Raw genomic sequence first — 24,918 nt, 5'->3', positions numbered from 1 at the left:
GAATTACAGCATATATGAAGTGCTTTGGGGCCACAAAATACTACCTAAATATTACCTACAATTATTATAGAATGACTTTTTCATGTTCCAAAATAATGCCTTTTCCAACCTTAGATTTAAATCATCAGAGAGCTTATATTACGCATTCAATTGATCCATGACAACCTTTGATAACTTATTTGGAGTAACTACCAGAGAGCACATTACAGGAACAGACTCTAAGAAAGTGTTCAACATTAATAACAGCAAGATAGCATATGAATTAAGCATGATAGATGAGAAATGATGAATATTTTGGAGCCTGAAATGGGTCTTCCCTAAAATGGGAGCAAATCCCTTTTTTAAACCCTCATCTTCTATCTTAGAATCCAGACTAAGTACTGGTTCCAAGGCAGAAGAGCGGTAAGAGCTAGGCAATGGGGATGAAGTGACTTGTCCAGGGTCACACAGCTAGGAAGTGTCTGAGGCTACATTTGAACCTAGGACCTCCCATCTCTGGGCCTGTTTCTCTATCCACTGAGCCACCTGGATGGCTGCCTCAACAAACCTCTTTAAAATTTTGTTTCACCAAAACTGAAGATCCGGTCAGGGGTGTGATATCCGGGAGTCTATCTGTCTACTTCCGTGTCACTGACCTTCGCTGAGCACAACCCCATCTTGAAAGCCCCAAGAGAGCACAAGATGAGTGGGGAGGGAAGAGAATCACAGTCATAGTTTTATTGACCAAAAAGAGCCAAGACGTAGGTCTATTTCCGGCCTTTACGAGATCTCCAGAAGCCGGATGTCCGCATCTACTGAGCTTATCCTTGACAAAAACATGAGAAGGATGCAGGCCAATGTTCATCAGTGAGCCCTTTGCCAGGCCACATCCTCAACAGCGGCAAAGCAGCTGCTCAATAAGTATGAAACAGCATCTGATTCAGAAGAGAATGGAGCAAAACGGAGCCTTCCAGACTCTTCTCCGAGCACGAGCATCTGGGCATCGGCAAAGAGCACGTGTTTCCCTAAAACGCAACCACAGCGAGCCTAGGCAGTTACCCTCTGACTAGTCACCTGACACAGGCCCACGACTTCCTGCCCGAGTCCAAAGGGAGGGAGAAGGCCCCGGGGTGGAAGGGCAGAGAACACGATGATTATCCAGCACAGCTTGGTCCAACAGCTCTGGAGAAGCCAAGCGCCAGTGAGTTGGTGTGTGTGTGTGTGTGTGTGTGTGTGTGTGTGTGTGTGTGTGTGTGTGTGTGTGTGTGTGTGTGTGTGTGTGTACACACGTAAGCCCGGATGTGCAAATCCCCCATGTGTTACCTGGGAAAGGCGCCTTAAACGCGTGATGGACTGGCCTGCCTCTGAGAGACCGCCACGTGCTTTTCACCATCTCAAGCTTCCCTCTGGTCAGACGCAGCTTCTCCCGAGAAGCCGGCGCTGCAGGTGATTCACCAGACAGAGGAGAGAAGAGCTCACCGCCACCGATCCACGGTGGCCTGACTGTAAGAAGAGGCATCAAGCACAGCGTGGAGGCAGGGACAATCGGCAAAGAAGCCGGACCTCCGGCGTGCCCTGTAGGTCCTCTGTGCAAGGTCTCAACGGATGAGGAAGCCCTGATGCCAAAGGGAAGTGCCCCCGCCCTGCGGAAGTCACAGATGCACCACAGAGGAAGATGGGAACAATTTACAGACAGGCACAGACGAGGACTCACCTGAGGGCCTGCGCCTGCGCCTGCGCCCTGGAGCCAGGCAGTGCCCCAGGCGAGGAGGTGGTCTATCCTCTGAGGCTCTACCAACAGAGTGAGCCCCATCTTTAGGGGGGATGCAGCCTGCTCCGTCACTTCTAGCCCACCCCCCATCCAGGGCCCCCAGAGGTGAGGAGGCGGCACACAGGCAAAATTCATCGCGAATCTCGGGCTGGCTTCACAAATCTGAATCTCCTTCCTGTTTGTCACATGGTCCATACTAGGCTTAAGATGGAGAGTTGGTAGGCCTTTTCAGAGGCCTGTCTGCGTCCGTGAAGTCAGTCACTTGCTGCCACCTCGATTTATATCTCCTGCCCGCTCGGCCCACAGCACCCAGTAGGATTCCACAAGAAGCGTCTACGTCTGGGCTTCCAAGCCTCTAGAACGCTTGTCTTGTTGAACGCTCAAAACTTCTAGGCGGTTTTAAAGCGGGAAAAATATTGTACTGCTATTATCTAATCTCTGGATTTGGGGGAACTACTGTTTAATCCCAGCCTTTTTATTTTCTCAGCCAAATAATAACTCTTGGACCTCACAGGCAGCCAAATATCAGGCCTTAACCATCTGTCATCTGGCTTGGATTCAGCAAGCATGCTCCCCGAGTTTTAGTTCTAATTGTGTTTAATGCTGCACTAATTATTTCAATGGGGAATAATTTTGTACAGTCAAAGTTGACTCATTTTATAAACTGGAAGCTCCCAGCTATAAATTGGCAGGTCTCATCCTTCATTTCTCCTAAGCGTTGTGCCAAAGGGGAATAAGTATATGGTCGCTCTGTGACCAAATGTCATGTGCTGGGCAGAAACATTGATCCTGGCTATTAATCACTCTGCAAGCCCTCCCAGTAATCAAAGGGCACAGCTGCAATGATATATGACCAGTGTCAGCACAGAAAGCCCTTTACAAGCCTGCATGCCTACCAGCTGATGGCCAGTATGTACCACTGCACACAGACTGGCCAGCCCAGAGTGCCCAGGCTAATTAATCATCACCTCTAACTGTTCGGACTATCATTAAACACCTTTATTGGCTGAATTATCCAAGGATTCTTAGCCCCCTAATTACTTAGGTCTGGAAGCCCAGAACCTTCTCACCTGGATACAAAAAGCTGCCTATTACCTGTTTTAGACCAACATGCCCTTTCCTTCCCTTCCCGGCCCAAGTTTGCTGACCCAGCAGTGAACCGGCAACTAGAAGAAAATTGGATGCTGTTGTGACTGATCTTGGGGAATTTCGCATCAAATGACTGAAAGAAGCAGCTACATAACATCAAATTGTCTGCCTTTAACAAGGTGGACTTTTTAAAAGTCTGACACCAATTTTATTGTTCAGGCATCATCAATACACACAGATAGGGGAAATGATTTTGAGGTCCTTCAGGGGCAAAACAGGTAACAAAAGCAAGAGACACAATGAAGAGCTTGTATTTGTCATAATCCAATTATTGATTTGGTCTTATTTACTGTCCTATTTGATACTGCTGTCTGACCACGAGCATTCATGTATTGATTCTTTTTGGTTGTATGTGAATTTTTTTTTAATTTGCATTGCTCAGATTATTGGTGATATGGAATGTTTCTTACAGTTTTTGATATTTTTTCATTTTTATTTCACAAGTTTAACATTCATGATTATTTCTTTACAAAAACATTTTAAATTTCATTTTTTACTTCTGAAACAAATGTTAAACTAACACTGAAAAGTTTTTTAAACTATCCAAGATAAAATAAAAATTAATACTTTGAGAGACCTAAGAAATCTCTGTCTGTAAATCTCTCAGGAAAAAAAAAATCCAAATGAAAAAGTGACCAGCTTTGTGCAATATTAATCTCTGAAAATACCTGCAGGCTCTCTCCTTATTTTTTCCTATATATATCGACTGCCTTCCCCCTACCCTCACAGTAGAGGGAAAATGAGTGGATAAGAAAATACTATATAGGCAATTCAAACCATGCAATTATTACTAAGCATTCATGTAAAACCCTTGAAGCTGGCTGCATCTTTATTAGGTTAAAATAAAAGTCTCTCAAGGATTCAAAGGAAGGAACTCCAATATAATGTCTTAAAATTTTTTTTTAAGATATAAGCATATACAATGCTTAAGCCTCTCCCAGGAATTTTTAAGAACTTTTCGTACCTGTGTAGCACATTTTCTTTAAGATATATTCACTGTTTTTTCTTTTTTAGAATCTGTGCTCTTAGAGGGCAGGGCCACACCACCATGGGGGAAATGTGCATTTACCGAAAGATGTCCATTACTTCACAACAGGAGCATCGCTCTTCCTACCCCACAAGGGATAAAAAGATAATAAGCTAGGAGGATATAACATGAGTTAGAAGCTCAGGGTTTTAATCATATTAGTCAAGACTGATCCAAACACAGCATCTTTCAAATTGACTGTTAGGAAATATAAAGGAGTCAGATTCATTGCTTTGGGCCTAAAAGTCTTGAAGAATCCAAAGATGACAAATTATTAATAGGGAAAAATGAAGTATGAAGCAAACGCATATTGCTTACAATATGTTGCCAACTTCGATATTTATCAGCCAAATAAGCATATTCAAATACCCCAAAGGGACCTACTCTGTCCTATAGGGGAATGCTGCCCCCAAAGATAAAGATGGCAGACCATTCATTCCCACCTGCCCATCCTGTGAGACCATGGCTCATCGTGGGGGATTTCCCCCACATGCTGGGCCTCCCTGGCTTTCTCCTGGCCCTAAGGAACACCTTTCCTTTTGCCTTGTGACCAGTCCAATTCCTTTTCCCTCTTAGGGTTCCCTGATGGTCGGCTCCAGTTTCTTATTCTTTGAAGTGTCACGGCCTACATGGCCCAAACAAGCAGCCCTAAGCATCTCTCCCTGACCCTGCATGTCCTCGGGGACGGTGGCTCCTGTCGTACACCATCACTACTCCAATATCAAAATGTAAAGCCATTCATAGAGGTTTGCCATTTCCCAAAGGCAGCCCCCACTCAGCCTCCTGTTCAGTTCTGGGCCCAATTCAGTATCTCTTTCCAGTATCCGTTCAAAACAAGCATTCTGATTGGCAAACTTTATCAATTGTCCGTCTAGCTGTATGTTATGAGCTAGAAGAACCTATTGTGGATAACAGCTAATTCAGTTTCAATTTACAGACTATTTTGATCATTCTTGTCCGATGTGATAGCTTGTATTTGAATGTGTTTTGTCCCCTGCAGTGGGCTTAGTATAATGATTAAAGGTGAGCAGAAACAAATTTTAAACTCATAGTAAGTTATGTACTAGCTGCCACCCGGAGTGCCCAAACTGTGGCTCATTCCCTCTCTAATTTTGGGAAAGCTGCTTCAGCCGTCTAACCCTCGTCCATATAATAATGGAGGGTTTGACTTGATGACCTCTAAGATCCCTTCTAACTCTGCAGTCTCTGATCTATGATCAAATCATTCTAATTGATCTGATTTCCGAAGGTTCTGATTCGGGTAAATCACAAAGGGTTCAAATAAATTGATTTTCTACAGAAGTCCCAGAAATGTTTACAGAAGGATCACTGAACTATAAGATTCCCAGACGTCAATTCTGGGGTAGAATTCCCATAAAATAAAATTTTCAAAAAGACAAATCAGACGACTGTATACTTGAAGAAACTTCTCTGCCTAGATTTGATGGTAAATAAAAAAGGAAAAAGGGGTTACCTCGCAGGGCTGTAAGCATGAGGACGGCTTTCTTTTTGAGCATTTTGTCATTCCAAGAGTTTTAAGGATGATCAGATATAAATTATCTCATCTGAAGATGGAAGTGAGGGAGCTGTTTCCAGATCTACAGAAGGAAGGCACTTTAGGACAATTAAATGATTTCCCTGCAGGCAATGTCTTTTCAATCTGAGCTAATGACATCATTTAAGGAGGATGGTCCATTTAACTAAGAGGATCTTTTACAAGGCAGACAGACAGAAGGCAATCTGAGAATGTTTGCAAGGACTTTCCATATTTCAAAATTATAATGGTAAAATGCCTACATCAAATTCTTAAACTTGGGCATTAATCAATATGTTGAAGGAGTAATTTCATGAGAAAAATGTAATAAAGCTCTTAAGAAGTTTTCACCATTATTTTTTCCCTTTTAAGAAGTCAATTCTTTCCTAATGGCAATTATGCTTGCTACTAGGGAGTGGTGTGCCCTGGAGTTTGCTTGGAATCAGGACTTCACTCCAGAAGGGCTCAAAGGGCCTTCCCCGCCTGCTCTTTCCAGAACTGACCTTCTCCAGGAGCTCCCGGCTTCTGTCAAGCTATCGTGGAACTTCTGTGTGTGTAAAGAATGGCAGCCAGTCACCAAGTCAAACCTGGATTGGCCAGATATTAGAAGCCCAATTCTGGGGGTGGGTAAAAGGCTTCAGGAGTGCCGGAGAGCCCTTTCCTTCGCCCTATGCCCAGACTCAGCAGTCAGAAGCTCTGGTAGGTGGACCGACTGCCCTGGAGGACAAAGCGGATGTTCTACCAGTTCAGCAGCTCATCCCCGAAGACCTCCCCAAACCTGGGAAATCCCACAACCAAGACCCAGGGGCAGCCAAGAGCCCACAGCATGTTCCATTACGATCTCCAGGAAAAGGTTCCATTTTTGTCTCCAGGATTCCTATTAGCATGGTTTCATCTTTCCTATTAGTAACAGCTTTTAAAAGAATTAATATTCATCCAGGGACATTCAATTAACACGCAAGAACACTCACTTGCTAGCAGCATACTTTTTAAAAAATAGATTAAAAAAATGAGTCAAGTTTTAAGCCAGTTAATCATGGTAAGACCTTAAGAACAACCAGACTCAGTCTTAAACCTTAATTTACTGGTTGTCCGCAAGGAGCTTTGGATTTGAAGTCAAAGGAATGAGTTCAAATCCTGCCTTACTTCCTTGCCTCCTACCTACATGCCCCTGGCTTCTCCCAGCTTCTCTAACCTTCTGTTTCCTCATGTGTCAAATGGAAGTGTTGGGCTCAAAGGCCCACTGAGAGGTTTCTTTACAATCTAAATCTGCGTCTCTTGGATGGGTCCACCCTGAAGAATTACACCTTCCCAGGACCGTCATTACCAAGAAGATCTAGGTAGGACTTGATATTGCCTGAGGTCTGTTCTTTGACCTCAATTTCGAAATGGGGGAGACGGGAGAACAAAGTGTTCCCTAAGGTCTCATCGCCCTTCTGATCAGGCAAGTTGATGTTCCCTTTATGTTTAGATTTCCCCCCAACACACGCGCGAGGTGCCCCCCCCCCACATATACACACACACACACACACACACACACACACACACACACACACACACGGCAGCAGCAGCAGCAAACCTTTGGATCCATTTTAAAAGATGTTTTCGACAGTTCGGTATGGCTTCTATGAGCATTTAACTAATCTTCATCTTTCTAGCTCTGGATATATTCAAAAGAGTTGTATGTTTTATAAATCCAACCAAAGAAACGTATGGCCATGACTTATGAAAAGAACTCCAATAAGCAGCCAACTTCATCTACTAAAAAATGCCATTTTTATGGAGGGATCCCAAATTTTTCTCTCTTGACTTTCACATAACATTTTTTAAAATACTAATTCCTTCAAACTGAGTTGCAAAGCTCAATAAAGAGAACAGATTGTATTTTATCTTACATATAGCTATATAGCTTGCTGCTTACGTTTGCATGCTGACCCCCCCTCCCCCATTACACTGTAAGCGCCTTGACAGTCGGGAATGTTTTTTGCCTCTTTTTATATCCTCCAAGCTTGGTGCAGTACCTGGCACATAGTAGGCATTAACTAAATATTTACTCATTGATTAATTGCTGACTGATCTCTTTTTAGGGTAGAATTTAAATTATTAAATTGAAATGTAGTTAAATCCCAGTTACTATAAAAAACAGAATTCCAAACACTACAATTCCAAACTACAGAAACCATCTTAAAAAGAAAATTCACTATTCATTGACATTAAACTAGATGGACCTGAAAAAGGAAGACAACAAGAGAACATCCCTTTGAAATACTAAAAAGTACACATTTTCTTTCGAAAAATTATTTTTAGCATTTTCATGCAATCTATGCCACCTACAGAAAAAAAAAATTCTAAATGACTTGTCTTACCAAACCAAATGGCATCTGAGCTCAAATCCTGCCTTCTGCAGGGAGGCCTTTCTCCATCCTCCTCCTTGCCAGTGTCTTCCCTCGGAGATGACCTGCCTCTTCTGCTCTATAGACTTGCATATACATGGTTGGTGCATGTGCTCTCTCCCATCAGGCTGAGCTCCATAAAGGCAGGGACTAGCACAGGTCAGCCTTACTAGAAGCGTGAGTTGACAAAGAACAGCCAATCCACAACTTTAAATGGGCTGTTTCCAAAGAGGCTAAGCAACCAACCAGTAGAAACCCACGAAGGGCTTCCTAGGACGAAAGCACAGATTTCCCCAAGACCCAACATCCCCCCCAGCCGCTGGTTCCTGAGAGGACCTTCCACACCCTACTGCCCCTGTGTGGAGGGAAGGGAAACTACTTTGGAAGGGCAATTTAGGGTGCTCCCAGCTCTGCTTGGGCCCCGTCAGTCACCCACTGGAGCCTCGTGAAAGCCACACCCGGATCTTAGAGCGGGAGGGTCTGGCCGGGCCAGTTTCTGGGGTGCTCCCGAGGAAGGTGGGTGGATCACCAGGAGCAAAGCCAGATGGCAGGAGCAGAAAGGCTGCTTAGTGGGAGGGAGGAGGCTCAGCCTCTGGGGAGCTTTGCTTCTGGGGCATAAAGCCCTCCACAAGTTTGTTCTGGAGTCGATGAATCTCCTTAAGAAAATGAGAAACGCCTTTGCCAAGCGAGATCTGGGTTTCTGTTTCTGAACTGTCTCCGGATATTAAACTGAAAATGCATCCTTTGCAGGCAATTCATGTGCTCCTGGAATGGGGGCGGGGCCAAGGGAGGGGTTGGGGAGACCCTGAGCTGGAAGGTCAGGCCAGAGAAGCTGACCACACCCATTAGGCTTTGGGTCTCCCGCAAGGGAGCCTGGGAAACCATGAAGCCCTTCCTTCAGGCACCTACTAGGTTCCAAGGAGGGCAGCGGACAAGGGGCAACAAGCGAGCATCACCCACAGAAAGCAGGAGCTCCTGGACCCAGAAAAGAGGACTTCAGTGGAGGCCCCGGACCCAGCACGAGCCCAGCAAGGAGAGAGAACGCAAAGTGGACGATCCTATCCCATCCCCGTCCTTCCAGGCACGTCGGGTCAGGGAAGGGGCCGAGGTGGGAGCGAGCCGAAAGGACGGCAGCTGTAAAGAGATCTGCAGGGCTTTTCGGTGACGGGACTTTCTCCTTTCAAGGATGTTTTAAACTGCTCTGAGATGCCAGACTCGGACTTTGAAAAAGACTCTTGAATGCTTCCCTCAGTCAGCTAATGATAGGAATGGCTCAATGAAATGAAATCTACTTTTTCATCCAAGTTCCTAAAAATTGTTCCTTTCTTTCGGCTTATAAAAAAAAGGAGGCGTCCGAGCGGCACCGCATCCAACCGCAGCTGCAAAGAAAAAGCTGCTCTTCCAAGCCTGCCGCATCCGGCCTCTGCCTAAGAACTTCCGGAGGAGAACTCGCTGCTTCCGCAGCCGCCACTCTCAGAGAGCACCAGCGGTGGGAGCTTCTCTCAATCCATCGCGAGTAGCCGCGCCTCTGCCGCTCCTCCCCCTGAGCTCAGACAGAACGATTCTACGTGAAGACGGCCGGCTTCTCTCGTCCAGGCCCCCGAGACCAGCTCTTCCACAGATCTTCCCACAGCGTGACTTGGAAGCCCTTCCCCAGGCTGGGCTCTCCCCCTCGGAGAGTCTCCAGAACCGAGGCCAATACCAGAGCGGCGCCCCGGCCACGGGGACCCACGAGGGCCTGTTAGCTCCTCATTTCTGGGGAACCTCTTGTCCCGCCTTGGACCGTATTAAGCGTTCTTGGCTTTCTGGTGGAGCCCTCCAGGCCAAGGCGTCAGGAGCCCAGGAAGCCTCCCTCCACCTAAAATGGGCAGGTGAGAAGGCGGGGCACCCTTCCCCACACACCTGCCGCTAAGGCCCCAAACAGACTGACATGGCGCCCCTGGGGGAGAGAAGGAGATCTCCCAGCGCTGGCGCTTCAGGCAAGAAGTAGAGTGGGCAAAGACTCCTGCCAACCCAACCCCGGCGTACAGGGAGATTGCCATAAGGGAAGGGCTAAAGAGATGGAGAGAAAAATAGCGAAACAAAATGGCAGAAAGCCACCGGGACCAATGATTACAAGCATCCTCCGTTGTCTCTAAGCCCCGTCCTCTGGGGAAGATGGGGCGGGGGCAGGGCTGGGCCCACACTGGAAAGAGGGATCAGAGAACATCCTTTGGGAGCCCAGTTACAGGCTGGGAGAAAGGAGCCCTCAAGTCCTAAGAGGGCCGACTGTGGGTAAAGGCAAGACAGATGAGAGCCGCCAGGAGCATTAATACCTTCCATTAATGAGGGGCTCTAAAGTCTCTCAAGTTCTTTCACAGAACTTCACAAGCGCCCTCTGAGGGCAAATATTTTTACCCAGCTTGACCAGTGAGGAATGCAGGCTCAGGGAGACCTGTGGCAAGTGCCCGGGTGCATCATGGGGCAGTGGTGCTAAAGCAGCTCTTACCTCAGGGGGGCCCTTTCTTTTTTTAAGTCCAGAATATATTATTTGATTTGATTTGGGTGTCCTTTCTATTCTACCATCGTGGTTCAGTTTTGAAAAACTGGTTTCTACTGGACATACCAAGGTTGGGACAGGCTTCACTGGGAGTCACAGTAACAATCTGTGGTGAAAAGTAGGCCAGGATGGGTGGATTCATCCTGAAGGGAGGAGAACAAAAGAATGCTGGAAAGCCAGGAAGGTGCCAGTCTGGCAAGAACTCTTTGCACTTGACCCTGGCAGTCATGGGGAGCCACTGGAGTTTATTTAATGGGAGGAGAGAGGACGCTGACAGGCTCAGGCTTACTCTTTAGACTATCAAGCTAGCAGTTGTGAGCAGGATGGAATGAATGAGGGAAAGACTTGATCGAGAACGTGAGGTCTGGCAATGAAGAGAGCACTGGTGACTGGAGAGAGCAGCGAGGATCGAAGGATGAGGCTGGAAGCCGGAGAGAAGAGGGTGCAGACGGCCATGACAAGAGACTGGGAGGGTACCAAAGCAGAGGGTTTTATAGAGATCTAAATACAAGTCACAGGCACCAGAACTAGGAGAGCACAAAGGAAGGAGGTCATGCCACGGTATGGTGCCCGGCGGACATTCACTGGCTGTGGAGTCAAAGGAGCTGAGTTTAAACCCCATTTCTGCCCCCCACGATGTGGGGGACACAGGACTGGCCTGACCTCTCCCTGGCCTCTGGCCTGTGAGAGGCTCCTAGAAGGCCTCTGAGATCCCCTTCAGTGAGAGAGCTGGGATCCCACAACAGCCTGAGGGGAAGAAATAGTACGACTTTTTAATGGTGCCAACACACGCATGTGCGCACACACACACACCACCACCACCACCACCTTCCTTTGACCTGACATATGGTAGTTCTAGCTAAAGTAAAGAAATTAGAGGTTGGATCCAAACTCTTTCACGCACTTACTAAATAGAGTTAGCAGAGAGGAATGGAAAACACCGACGGGGGAAATCAGAGAACGAGACCCAGCAACGCTGCTCATTCACAAGTCCTTGAGGCTCTTGGAGCCTCCATCTTCACTCCGGCTCAAGAACGGATCCCTTCGGGGATCTCTCCCGAGGCATTCGCTCACTGACTAAACGTCGCTGCGCAGCTCGGCACCACCGACTTCCGCAGCGCCTCCAGTGTGTTCTGGGGATGGGCTCCCAAAGACCAAGTGGAAACCATCAGGATCCCCAAGAAGCCTGACTGCAATGACATGGAATCATTGAAGAAGCCCAGGCCATCATGGGCCAATGACAGAAGATACACTCGCAGGGGTACATGCTGAAATGCGCATTAAATTAGCCAGTTCAGTGAGAAGGTTATCAGAATGTACAAAGAGGCAATTCATTTCATACACCACAAAAATCAAAATAAAAAGGATGTGAATAAGAGAAATGTGTGCGCATAGAAAACAAAGCCTTCATTTTAGTCAATCATTTCAACGTCTTCAAAACTTTTCACTGGTTTTCCTTCATTTTCATTTTACATGACTTCATTTTATCGCCAAAAGGTACCAACAAATACAGAAATGAACAAAAAGATGGCAAAAGGATTCCATTAATCCACACCGTAAATCATCTGAGTAAAGAAAAAGGGGCCTCCAAGCTGACTTTTCTAAACCACAGGTGCCCGGAATGTGTTAAAAAGGCTGAGCTCATAGTATGAACCCATAAGAGTGCTTCTTCCCGAGGTCTCGTCCTGCCAAGAGTATATAAGCCACCTGTCCAGAGCAGGCTCACCGCCTTACAGCTTTCCATATTGGACTCCTTCATCTCCACATCGAGGCTCTCCTCGATCTTTCCCCACCAGGCCCAGCTCACAAGTGAAGACTCAAAAAGCTCAAAAACATGAGGAAGATGAGGCTGAAGGTAGGCTTTGAAACTCCTTAGAAAACGGGTAAAATGGCATTTTCTCAGTGTTTTGCCTCTTTCAGAAGAACAAATGGGGCCATTCCAGCCTCCCATCAGGAGAGGGCTGAGATTTTACCCTCTGCCCCCTGTACTCCACCCCTAAACACGCTGCTCTCTGAATGGTTCCATGCAAGTGCAATCCCCGAAGACAAGGACCGTGTTTCTTATAATCCCCACATTCCTACTTGGCTAGACACACGGGAAACATCTTTAATAGGTTAACGGATACATCACACACACACACGAATACCTTGGTGCTATATTTTCCTTATTTTGCCCTTGATTTTTAGAACTTTAAAGTGGAAAAACTTAGTATTATTCATAAAAATAAAATCAAAGCTTATCTTTAAACAGGTGGTGAGACTGGATGGGCCCTGAAGCTCACGATCGTCCACCCGGCAGCTACGCAGAGCAGGGAAACCATCGGGAGGCTCTCGCCCTGTGGGCCCAGGCCAGAGTTTCTAAGGTCTCACCTAGCAGAGGCTGCTGGGTAACCAGGGAGAAAAGGGCCACCAGAAGGGGTGTTACTTTGGCAATGCACCAGGTCAGATCCCAGTTGGTTCCTGACCGATACGCCAGTCTGAACAACATGTCTTTAGAGAGGCACCTCTAGGACAGTACAGGCGCCCTAGAACCCATTCCCAAGTCGCAGAGCGAATCTGGGGGCTGCTCAGGCCAGTGTCCCCCCCCCCCACCATGGAGGCAGGCTGGGGCTGGAGCCCATTTCACGTCAATCAAGGCCCTCTTACATAGGAGGACGGGATTTAGAACTCGGAGAGGGGTGGGAGAGTGGTTAGTCCAGTCCATCCAGGGACAAGAAAGAAAGAAAAGCCCGCAGAAGCGGGGCCTTGAGCGCCGACCCAGGCGGGAGGAAGCCACTGAGCTCCACACCCAGCCTTCCTCCCAGCGCTCCCCGCTCATCCTCTCTGCCTGGTCTCCAGCGGGCAGCGGATCCCTCCCGAGTTAGACGCACTCGCTGTTCCGACTCGCCGTCTGCGGCCCTGCTCTTCCAAAGGAACCTCCCCGCTCGGCACACATTCCCTGAGCAAATCTGATGGGCCGGCCCTGCGGCAGCGTCTAGCAAGACCAAGACAAGATGGCAGCTCGTGCCCCGGGGAATTGAAAGAACAGTCACAGAAGAGGGAATCCCCAGAGATACAGGCCGAGCAGGAAGGAGGTGCCGAGAACCCCAGGCCTTTGAGGCAGGATCTGGCATTGGAGTCGGGCCTCCTAGGAAGCCAGAGATGCTGACCAGAAACGCTGGGCAAAGCTGAGATGGGGAAGAAGCGGATGGAATGTTCATCGGGGGGATGGCTAGCTGGAACAAGAGGCCCACTGCAGAGGGCTTCACGTGCCAAACAGAGCAACAGGAAACCCCTGGAGCCTCCTGGGCAGGCCAGGTGACAGCTAGGTTTGTGCTAGGAAAATCCACTCCAGAGCTGGTGGAGGGGAGAGAGAGGGGAGGCGGGCCTGAACTAAGAGGTGGGGGGGAGGAGAAGCAGGCTGATGAGAGGGTACTGGAGAGGCAGAACGGAGGTGAGAGAGAGGAAAGAGGGAGGAAGGAGTTCGAGGGCGAAAAACCCCTTGAAGAATGGGCTAGTGTTTGGAGAACTTTGGGGCTTCTGGCGCTAATCAGAGGGAAGAAAACAGGGTGGGAACACTCCGTTTCTGTTTCCTATCTCCCTGTCTCTAACCGCCACAGCCCGGTGTCGTGGAAAGGGCCCTCCACTCCTGGCTCAAGCCCTGACCATTCTCAGACTCCACGGCCTCCTCTGGAAAACAAAACACTATAGATGGCGAGACCTCCACATGCCTCCCAGCCCGCAGCTTCGATTTTTTACAAATTCTGTGATCAGACATAAGCGAAGCGAGGACTGTTTTGTCGAGACGATAGCTGGAATGTTTCAAGGGCGACATGCTGAGAAATCAGGCGCAGAGTTCCCCACTATTTATTAATTGGGACTCCACACTTAAATTGGTAATAATAGTGATCAACACCACAGTGCTAGGCCATTTCCAGAGTAATTGCACCTCACCCACATAGATTCCCCCATTACCTCCTCTGTATACAATGTGCTCCGTAATATCCATCCTCAAACTACAGTGAACTATTGGTGCAGCTCGTTAAAATTGCCATGTTATCCCACTACATTTTAATGGGGAATGAAATGATGTTTAAATAAGTATAATTTGCAATATACCTTAATGCTCGGAAAAGGCAATATATAAATCAATGACAATTCGCCACTAATGCCACTAAAAATTTCATCTTCTGTAGTTTGCATAGGAAATAACAAGGCCTAATCAAAGCGAGCCTCAAGAACACAGACATTTCTGGTGAATAGCCAATAATACCTTTATTTTCTCCTTCAGGGGAAAAAATAGCTCCAGAAAGCTCTTGTGGCCCCACCCACGCAGCTCCCACAGGTGAACAAGCAACAAGGGGATTTGCAGGCTCAGAATTTTAAAAGGAGCTCAGGATGGTCTAGTCCAGCTCTGCTCAAGTGCCCAAAGTTATAATGTCCGTAGCACGTAGAGAAGGACAAAGTTTGGTTCCCGAGCTACTCTCCCAACCCCTGGTAAGTGGAATAATGGCACAACACGAAAATCAAAACAAAACAAAAATTCCTCGGTCAATATAAAATATTTGAAGGTATTTTGAGATTGTATAAAAATGAACGAAAGCAAATAATGTTATTACGTTAAAGATGAATATTTTTGAAGTCGATTTTCTTTGTCTATTTAACAAAAGAGATCGATAATTAGAGAGCACCGTTCTTAGAGCCTAAACCTCCCACCATTTAGCTCGGCGTAAGACTTTATCTGGTCATCCTAGTTTGGATAAAACCTCCCGAACGCAGCAGGGCTCAGAGTCCAGCCTTTGGCCTGGCCCGGCCCCAAACATTTTCATTTTTAAACAAATTGAAGCCGGCCTTAAGAGCATTCCCCACGGCTGGGCTGCTGAGAATCCCGAGCTGCTATTTCTTCCTTTCTTTTCAAGAGAGAACAGTCACAAGGAGATTGCCAGAGATCGTCGACAGACAGCTGTTTGATTTGATCAGGTATATTACTGCCTGACCGTATCAAATCACGCAAGCTCCCCCTTTTCCCTTTTTTGGACCCTCCCTAGGTTGCCACTGAGGTGACTATTTATTAGTAAGTAAATACAGTGATGGTCATATTATGCATGGTGGTATGCCCTAAGGCCCTTTTATTGTGAAATGAGGGTATTTGCCCATACACACTTTATGTCTGTGTTAATGCCTGCACTTGCTTTAACTCTCCCTAAATCCCCAAACATGCCTTGAGATTTTTACTGCAAAATTCACGCCAAAGCACTTTTTTGTTTGTTTTAAATCACCAAAATGTTGCTATCTGCCATTAGCTTCTCATGGGAGTCAGACACAGGAAGGGAAAGAAAAAAAAAGCCTGCTTGCTCCTAAGTTGAAAAAAGTAGTTAAAAAATTTAAATATTCACAGATAGAATTGACTATTTTTTGACCTCAGCATTCTAATATTACGTTTTCGGTTTTAATTTTGCATCCAGATTTACTCCAATGGCATAGATAAAAACAAATTTTAAACTTTAAAATATATTGACAATAGAGTTTATTTTTTGCAATAACTATTCAGACTGGATTGCCAAAAAAAAAAAGTATAACAGTCAAAAAGTAAAAAAGACAATAATCAAAAATACCCCAATAAAAGCGGGACTCTCTGAGCCCAAATCCCGGTGGTGCAGGGCTTTCCTAAAGACCAGGACATACAGTGTGAGTGAGAAAAGCCATAAAACCATAAAAAACATTTGCTTTTTCCTGTCCTGGCCCCCCAGGATCATAAAACCCAGACCATCTCCTTCCCGAATTTATCTTTTCTCACTTGCTTCTTAACTGCTGGGTTATAAATAGCTTTGTCTTCCATTGAAGACACACATTTTCTTCTGCAGACTCATTTCCTGTGGGAAATGATATGCTCCAAATTCCATCCAAATACTTTATCCAAATCCAAAGTTTGACTTCTGTGGCCATCTATCGATAAGAATTCTGATATTTCAGAGTGTACAAATCCCCGCTAAAACACGAATTTGTCTTCCAGAGCTGCTAATGAAATGTACTCGGCCGTATTTTCTATGGAAAGATGCTAACAACAAGGCGGTATCAATGTATCAACACGGCCTAGAAGCAGAATTGATTTTCTATCATTGGACCTACTGGGCAAAAACCAACAGGATCCCATTGCATTGGAGCGGGGCTCCCCGATTTGTGAAAATGCATCCTTAAATGCTCACATTCGGGGCCTTGCTCCATCCGCAGAGACTCGTACTGTACTCATTGCTCGTGTTTTTATGAAATTATGGATCCCGTCGACCGGAGGAGAAGCAAACCCCCAACTGGCTACGAGCTGGCCTTGCCCACGACTTCTTTTGTCCGTCAATCAACAATAAAGTATTCTTCTACCATCACAAAAGGCAAACCTTTGGAGGCAGCAGAGTTCTATGGGTTGTGCAAATGCCCAGTTGCTAAGAAGCAAATATGCTTCTCTTCTAATCAAATAGCCCAGCTCAGCAATGCCGCTGGCTTGGGGCAAGAAGCAAATTCCACCAGCCACAAACTTAGAAACAGCCTTGAATTATTTGTTGCTGACCGCTGGCTGAACCCTGTCCTGATGAGCACCATCACCATTAGCCACTACTCAATGTATTCCATCAGCCAATGGCAATAGCAGCATGGTACAGCTCAGGCTACAAGAAATTGATCAAACAGGGTAATGAGACTATTTCTTCATGGAGGTTATTTTAAATGAATATAAATATTTTCTTTCTACATAATTTGCCACAGAAAGGTCACTGAACTCTCTGTGATTCCAAAGAAAAATGCTACAGTATCCCCTTTACATATTTGAGTTAAGATAAAGCCAACAAACAATTCTGGGGATTTTTTGATATTAAGCACAAATTCTAATGACCTGGCATCCCAGACAACAGATTAGCCATCATATTTTATCTGACTATCAAGTTACAACCAAAAAGCTGATCGGATGCTATTTTAAAAATATAAAACTAATCATGATTTACCAATTAAAAAACATTTGTAGGAGAACATTTCTGTTTAAAGATAGCACAATTAATCTCTCACGTGGATGATTGGGAACCCATGAATCACAACGTATGTCTTCTGAGCTCAAGTTATTAAAATTTGATATAATTGTTGTAAATTATTTAGTGAAGAATTCATTTTTCTATAGCCTACCTCCTCCTGCTAGACAGTAGGATAAAATGCATGTTAACTCTTCCAGTTGGCATATGAATCATTTCACTGACATCTGATCTAGCTCTCCTAACAGGGTGGCATTTATTGCTTCTTTTCCTATCCATACTTTAAACTGAATCACATACCAAAAAAAAAAAAGTCTTTAACTCTTGAATAATGGAACAGAAATGCATCCAAGTCTTTTTCTGGTCAACTGCTCTAATGTCATTCTAAAATTTTAACCGAGTACAATTTTTAGTTGCTATATAAGAGATTGCTGAAATGGTATTTTTACAGTTAATTAAAACCATGGAGTTATTGGAAAACATTACTCACATAACAGTAATAAAAACAATTCAAAATAAATATTTCTAAAATATTGGCAACCGACAATTACTCCAAGAAGGGCTGTGCATTATATATTTCACCTAAGAAGAAGCGTGGACTCTGGGAAAATATACTTTCATGTGAATAAGTTACCCTAAAAACTTGGTGTAGAGATAGCGAATACAAGAGGATCATGATACATTAAACAATGTATTAATTGCTACTCAATTAGGCAATTATGAGGCAATAAAAATATGCTACATCAAATGATATTTGTCTAAATTTAAGAAACTTAATTTTTTGAAAGTTAATATTACATTTTGGTTTAGGGTGGTGAGGCAGTCTTTGAATTCACTTATGATTTTTCCAATCTGTATCTGCCATTCATAAAAAGAAATTTTTTTAGATTACTATACAATGTATAAAGGAAGCGATTTAAAATCAGAAATGAAAGTTTCTGGTGATTTGGGAGATGGGGTCCAATTAAATATCCGTTTCACAAATCTTTTGTTTATGGATACTACCAAATGCAGCTAGTTTACAAAATGAAAGAGGAAAAAAACAACATGAAAATGTCCCTTAAAAAAATAGCCAACAGATTGCTGCTGAGTGTTGTTAGACGTCAAACCATGCCACTTGATGGGTAAAGCAAGATAAGTTTCCTTCTTGGTGTAAAGGAAATATGAAAGCAGCCATTTCCCCATGGCGGATATTTAGAAATCCACAGATCTATTTGCCAGGATTTCAAGAACACAAAAATGAGGAAGAGGACACACACACTTTCAAAAGAAAATTAACAACCTCTGTAGCTGATGTGAAGTTTTTCTCTTCTAAAAGGAAAAGCTACTAAAGTGTTCAAAAGGAATTGGGCCTTGAGGCTGAAGGGAGTGGGATCAAATACATGGTGCTTATTCTGTTTTCCTCCCATTAAAATGTTGCCATAATCTAAGACGAGACAAAAATTCATAAATCTCTAAATAAAAATCAATAATCAGTTAAAGGAAAATTAGGATCCGGCAGTGAGAGACACCCTATCAACTGTCTAACAATATAACAAATTCAGTCTAAACCACAAAGAACCAATTTAACTTCTGGTGCCAAGGAGCCAGATGGCACTGCTGGAAAAAATTAAGTCTCCAGATTGGCAGCTCGACCCTGTGATTATTGCCCAAGGGAGGACAAAGTGGAAGAAAAGCGGGAGGTTCAGTAGGACGGGGATAAATCAATTATCACCAACTTGCTACATCCTTCCCATGATATTTTAATAACAGGTTCTAAATACCATACAAGTGGATATTCATGGTCCGAATGGTTCCAACAACATGCTCTAAGGTAGGGAAGGAGGAAGCAAAGTGTATGAGAAATAATAACCACAGAGAATGGGTTTCAAACAAACATTTGGGGCTTATTGTTCTGTCTGCAGGAAGCAGACCAAAACAGAAGTGGAGGGATAGAGTCCGCCGCAATTGGCCACGGGCTACAAGTTGTCCATGGTCAAGTTGTTGTTTTGGTTTTTTTTGTCACTGCGCTACTTTGAAAATACTGAGACATCCTTTTTCCCCTTTGCTTTCTATTTGGTGACTGCACTTTCAACCTTCGGCATATTTCTTTAAAAATTAATCCTTCCGTGGATTTAAATTCACAGCAAAAAGATGATTCCCAAGGACTATTTCATGACCTAAAGAATAATTTGCATTTTCTTGTATGTTAGCATGTTAGAGAGAAAGCCACATCTCATGCATTTTAATGTGCATTTGAAAACATATGAAAGCCCAAATGAACTACATTTGCCCCAATTTGTAATACTTTTCCCACTTCCATCCTGCAATTCAATTCAACATTAATTAATCACCTATGATGTTCATGGCCCTACTGAAATCCAATCCATGAAATATCCAGTTAAAATTAAATAGTGAAAAAGAATGAAAAATACATAGTTAATATATGCAACTGCAAGGAATTCATGACCAGTTTTTGCCATACTATTCCAATACGGGGGGGGGGGGGGGTCATTTATTGAGCAATAGCTGGGAAAATGTATGCTAAGATTTTGGCTTCCTAGTATTATACTTCTAAAGCATATTATTGTTTCTGGCATATGGAGCTTTTTTGAATCATTTTCAAATGCGTAGGTCAAAAAACCTAAAGTTTCCATCTCTTGATATAAAAAAATTCAGTAAAATAGCTGAGAAGAGGACCTTTTAGAATGAAATTTTAAAAAGAGTGTTGATTGGTATGCCACACTATTGGCCAACAACAACGTAATTAGCCTTTGGGGTGAGTCTGGTTATTTTTATTCGCTCCAAAACCAATCACATTTCCTTAGTAAATTTATCTAAGAAATAAGCTTATTGAAACCCATCAAAGCAAGAGAGAGATGCAGCTTTATAAAGGAGGCTTCCTTGTCTGACAAATGAAGGAGTTGGGGGTACACGACCCCGGGGGCCCCCTCAAACTCTAGGGGTAGGACCCTCGAAGATGGGGCTCATCCAACACCCTCACATTGATCAATGCCTCCTGAACGCCACTCGGGTGGATTTCCTGGCTTGCTCCCAGGAGACTCTGGGTACCCCTCGGCCCTGCTCGGTGCCTGGACACCAGCACTGGCTGAAGGCCAGAATCAGGTGCTCCCCCCGGAGCACTGCACGGCCATTTCCTAGACTGGGCTCAACGTGAACAAGGACCCCTTCATCGCGTCGTTGGACCCCAGAGAGGGAAGGTAGGCGGCCTGTGGTTGTTCCATCGCCATCTGAGAACAACAGCCATTAGGCCTTTGCATCCTGGACAGACCACAGTGGTTTGGGCTCCACCGGCCAGTTCACACGAGTGTCCAGGTGGTCGAACCCTGACCCTCCGGGTTTCCACAGGCAAATAGACTCATAAAACGACGGAGTGTAAAGGCCACCTAATGGATGTTTAATAATAGATGAAAACTAGACAGAGATGGCAGGATAAAAGAAAGAGAAGATGGAAATAACGAGAAAATGGCGCCCACAAGGAAGGAGTGGAGCTTCAGGCTCCCAAGGCCCGGAGGGAGATTTTTAAAGTAAGAGTGTGCACGCCGAAGCGCGCATCAGGAGAGAATTCGCTTTACGGCTATTTTAAACCTAAATATCACACCTGTAAGGAAACCCGCCGCGCAGAAGCCTAAGATATGGTGCCTTTGACAGGGAGCTGTGCTAATGAGCAGATGTTGCTGTCAGAACTTCACATACATACCATCAAGAGAATAAACAACTTTAATATGATTTTAGCATGAAATACCATCCATCCACGGGTGGGTCTGTTTCCCTTGAAGACGCCCTCCTACAGGAAAATGCACATTTGGGCAACAATTCAGATGCGAGTGTTTCTGACTCCAGAAGCAGCATGGATGGAGGCTGGGCGGCCCTGGGGAAGCCGCCCAGCTCCCACTGCCCAGCCCTCGCTGCCCTCCTAAATATAGTCTAAAATAAAAAAGAAACCATGAGCCTCTTCCCAACAGTCTTAAAAGCAGCTCCTCGGTTCAATGAGGCAACACTAACTCTCTGCTTGTGGCCCTTCTAGACGCTTCGGGCTTTTCTTTTTCCATTTCCATCATTATCCGAGAATTCATCCCGAATACCAAGCGCAGTCAGCAGTGCCTCCCTCCGGGCTCGGTCTAAGCAGCCACTCTGGAAGACCACCGGCCTCCACCATAAAGCATTGACACCCAACACGCGCTGCCTCCGCAGGCTCCCCGGGCATCTGCCCCCCCCCTCCGCCCTCCTGCCCCCTCGGCCTCAGGAGGGTCTCCCTGCTGGCGCCTGTCCTCACGTGCCCACCCGGGGTGTGTGTCTCCATCCAGATGTGCGCATTATTCCTCATCTGTAAAATGGGGCCATGAGAGCCCCTCCATCGCTGCTTATTGCGAGGCTCCAATGGGATGAGAGCTGCCAAGCACGATTTCTGTCCTCGTCTCCATCTGAATGTCCGCCCACCGTGCAGAGATGATCTTGTTCTTAGTGCCCGGCACAGTGCCTGGCACCCAGGAGGGACTCACTGAATACTTCCTGATAGACGGAGCGTCTCCTCGGGTTCCTGAGGCTTTGCCAGAACACTCCGCACACAGAGATCCCCCATTCTGGAAGCCCCAAACGCCGGTGCTACCCAAGGCCCAGGGCCCAGAGAAGGGAGGTCTCTAAGGTTCCAAGGAGACGGTAACCCCCACTTGTTCTACAGCACCCCATGGATACGGGAGCCCCTTCACTGGGGCCGTGGGCAGGCGCACGCGAGTTCTTGTACTCTAAGGCGCTTTGTGGCCCTCAAAGCCAGGTAGAAAGGGGGATGAAACGTGTAGGAACAGGCCCTGCATGTTTGGGCAGAACAAGCTTGGCCTGCATGGACTCGGGGAACCCACAGAACCCCTTGATGAAGAGCCCCCGGAGGCTTTAGGAAAGGACGTGGGAGCAGAAGAAGAAAGGGCACATCCTGACCGTCCTCTGTCCTGGCCAAGTGCCCGACCACCAGGCAGGGCCCCCAAAAGAGGAGAGCCTGGCTGTGAGCCACCCAAGAAGTCACCTGAAACAGCCAGAGAGGGTTAGCCTGGAGAGGCCCAGGAGTGGGCGAAAGGCCATCGTGAACAAGAGATGCCACATTTCTACGGCTGGGCGCTGTGGGTCAGAACCGGGAGTGAACCAGAGACACTTTTGTGTCTGAGGCCACAAAAGCCTCCCTGACCATCAGAGCTCCCCCAAAGTGGGATGAGCTGTCTTGGGGGGGCTCCCCTTCACAAGAGGTCTTCAAGTAACGGACACTGACCCGGGTCTGGGATGGATCAGAAGAGATCTGCTGTGAGTGACAAACTAGACAGAGATGGCCTCTGGGGTCCCACAAGGCAGGGGAAAGATCCGGAGGGAGAGGACCCCAATTCAGGTCCTGCTTCAGCACTCACAATGTGCAGTGACCTCGACTAAGACCCCCTGGCGGTCCCATTGCCTCCCCAAAAAATCTCCTTCCTGGGCTGGATCGGGGCTCCTTTCTCTTGAACAACTCCCCTCAGAAAGGGTCCGCAGGCCTCGGGGGGCTGCCTTCCAAAGGGGCCCAGCACGCCAACAAAGAGAGAAGAATGCCTGGATTGGGGGCTTCCGGGGTCTTTGCAGGCCCCCGTCTGAGATCTTTTCATTCCTTCCTGCTCTGAAGTCGGCGCCTGCATGGGGGTCCTGCTGCTGTTGCTCACCGTGACCAAACCCCTCCTTTCTACTTTCTTAGGAAAACTTGGGAAAGTCGGCGATGAGAAATCCGTGCTAAATCCGTATCTCACCCTGGACAAAAGGAAGCCGTGTTCACTCACTTCTCTAAGGAAAAAGTGGCTCCCTTACGTGGGAAGAACTTTAATAGGTTCCTAGAAAAGCTGGACACCGACGGACGCTTCAGAACGACTCCAGGAAGGAGCCCCCGTGCTTCGGGCTGTGATGGCCACTCACAGGCAGAAGGCCCTGGCAGCCATCCAGTCTGACCCTAACACACATGCCAAAGAAAGTCGCTCCGGCCCGGAGACACGAGGGAGAGCGGACGGCCTAACAGAGCCCCTGGTCTCCCCCACACGCTGCGCCTGGGAACCCCCCAGAACCTGCGGATGTCCCCTCCACAGCGGGACCCCAAGAGCCGGGCAGGGACTCCCACGATGAGGACAGGTCGGGATGACCAAAGAGTAGAGGCCAGCGGCAGCCAAGGATTCTCACTGTTTTCACGGTAGAGGCAGGAAAGCGGGGGAGGAATGGCTGCTATTTTCTGGGTGAGATCACGTGAACACGTCCCATCGTCCCATCCGGTTTACAAAGTACCAGGAGTGTCCGAGGGCTCCGTGTCGTCCTCTCTTGAGAAGCCCCCTCCACACTGTCCCAAGGGTCCTGGGCAGCAGCCTCCTCACCGGAGGTCCCATGGAGCTCGCTGCTCTCCCCGTTCCCATTTCAACAAGCTTGTATTTGGTCCAGCTTCATCCAAGGCGCCCTGCCCGGTGCTAGAGAGCCCGGACAAGTCCAGGTCCCCATCCCCGTGGGACGGCCATGGGGGGGGGGGGAGGGACACCGTTAAGAAAGAGAAGTGCAACATAATGGGGGGGGGAGACCAACACGGAGAGGAACTGGGAAGGCTTCCTGGAGGAAGGGAGCTCTGAAGGAAGCGACAGAGAGAAAGTGTGCCTTCCAGACAAGCGGGAGAAGCCCAGGCAAAGGGTGAAGTCAGGAGAGGCAGAGAACCCCAGTCTGGCCAATGGCATGGAGGCCTCGGCAGGGGGTTGTCCTGTGGCGGGACTTTAACAGCCCGCTGAGGAGGGGCCTTGCTAGCCAGCCAGCACCTCCGAGCCTCCTGTTGAGGAGGGAGTGGATGAAATGGAACCCCGGAGGGAGCCTGGCACCCTCCTGGGCCCAACTGCCACGGGTCCTTCCCCTTTTCCCCAAAGAGAAACAGTTGGGGGGCCCCGGGCAGAGGAATGAGGCAGCGCAGAACCCTCCTCCACAGGGGGTCCCGCAGGTCTAGGGAGAGACCCCCAAACGGGTCTGGGCCCTTCTCTTCACCCCAAACTCTGCACTCAGCTCCGGGGGTCAGCCTGCTTCTGAGACTCCTTCTCTGGAGGTCCAGACCCTGTCCTCGAGCTGGTCCCAGGATGAAAGCCACGCACAGACCAGCAAAACTCCTGACATCTGGGTGCCCCGTCAGAGCCCCAAGAGCGGCACTGGAAGGGCTCCAGAGAAGTCTCAGACACGTGCACACACACTTCAAAGAGCGCGAGATTTCTGGGAGCGGAGAAGGGGCGGAGCAAAGGCCAACGTCCCCACCTGCCCGGGGCACTCAAGCTGGGCTGGGGAGAACCAGCCTTAATGAACAAATTGATCTCGCACTTCCTCAGAGTAAAAGAGCTCCCTAGTTGGGTCGGGGCCTTTGGGAGGGAAAGCTGCGGAGCTGCTCCGGCGTCTGCTCTGCTCTCCGGAAGTCACTTCTGGCTTCCACACTCATTTCCGGCACTCCCACTCCTTCACGAGGGCTTTGGAAGGCTTGTCACCCGCCCCGGGGTGCTGCTTGACTCTAAGGGAA

General features: G+C 47.1%; 1 protein-coding gene across 6 annotated transcripts in view; it reads right to left on the bottom strand.

The window, feature by feature from the left end:
* The window catches only part of SKAP2 (src kinase associated phosphoprotein 2), a 149,462-nt gene that overhangs the window by 102,550 nt on the left and 21,994 nt on the right, over positions 1-24,918 (bottom strand). Inside the window, exon 1 of one of the 6 annotated variants that reach the window (XM_056800443.1) lies at positions 1,303-1,665. The exons of 2 other annotated variants lie outside the window; for them this stretch is intronic. In XM_056800443.1, the coding sequence (XP_056656421.1) occupies positions 1,303-1,498 (196 nt within the window). In that variant the 5' untranslated portion in view covers positions 1,499-1,665. Of the gene's footprint in view, positions 1-1,302; positions 1,666-24,918 lie in introns of those variants that run through there. 3 more of the 6 variants (XM_016426501.2, XM_016426500.2, XM_056800442.1) reach the window with 3 other exon arrangements.

This window comes from Monodelphis domestica, chromosome 5, assembly GCF_027887165.1.
Source record: "Monodelphis domestica isolate mMonDom1 chromosome 5, mMonDom1.pri, whole genome shotgun sequence".
Classification (NCBI taxonomy): Eukaryota; Metazoa; Chordata; class Mammalia; order Didelphimorphia; family Didelphidae; genus Monodelphis; species Monodelphis domestica.
The sequence above is the reverse complement of the archived record's forward strand: the minus strand, read 5'-3'. Positions and strand labels throughout refer to the sequence as shown.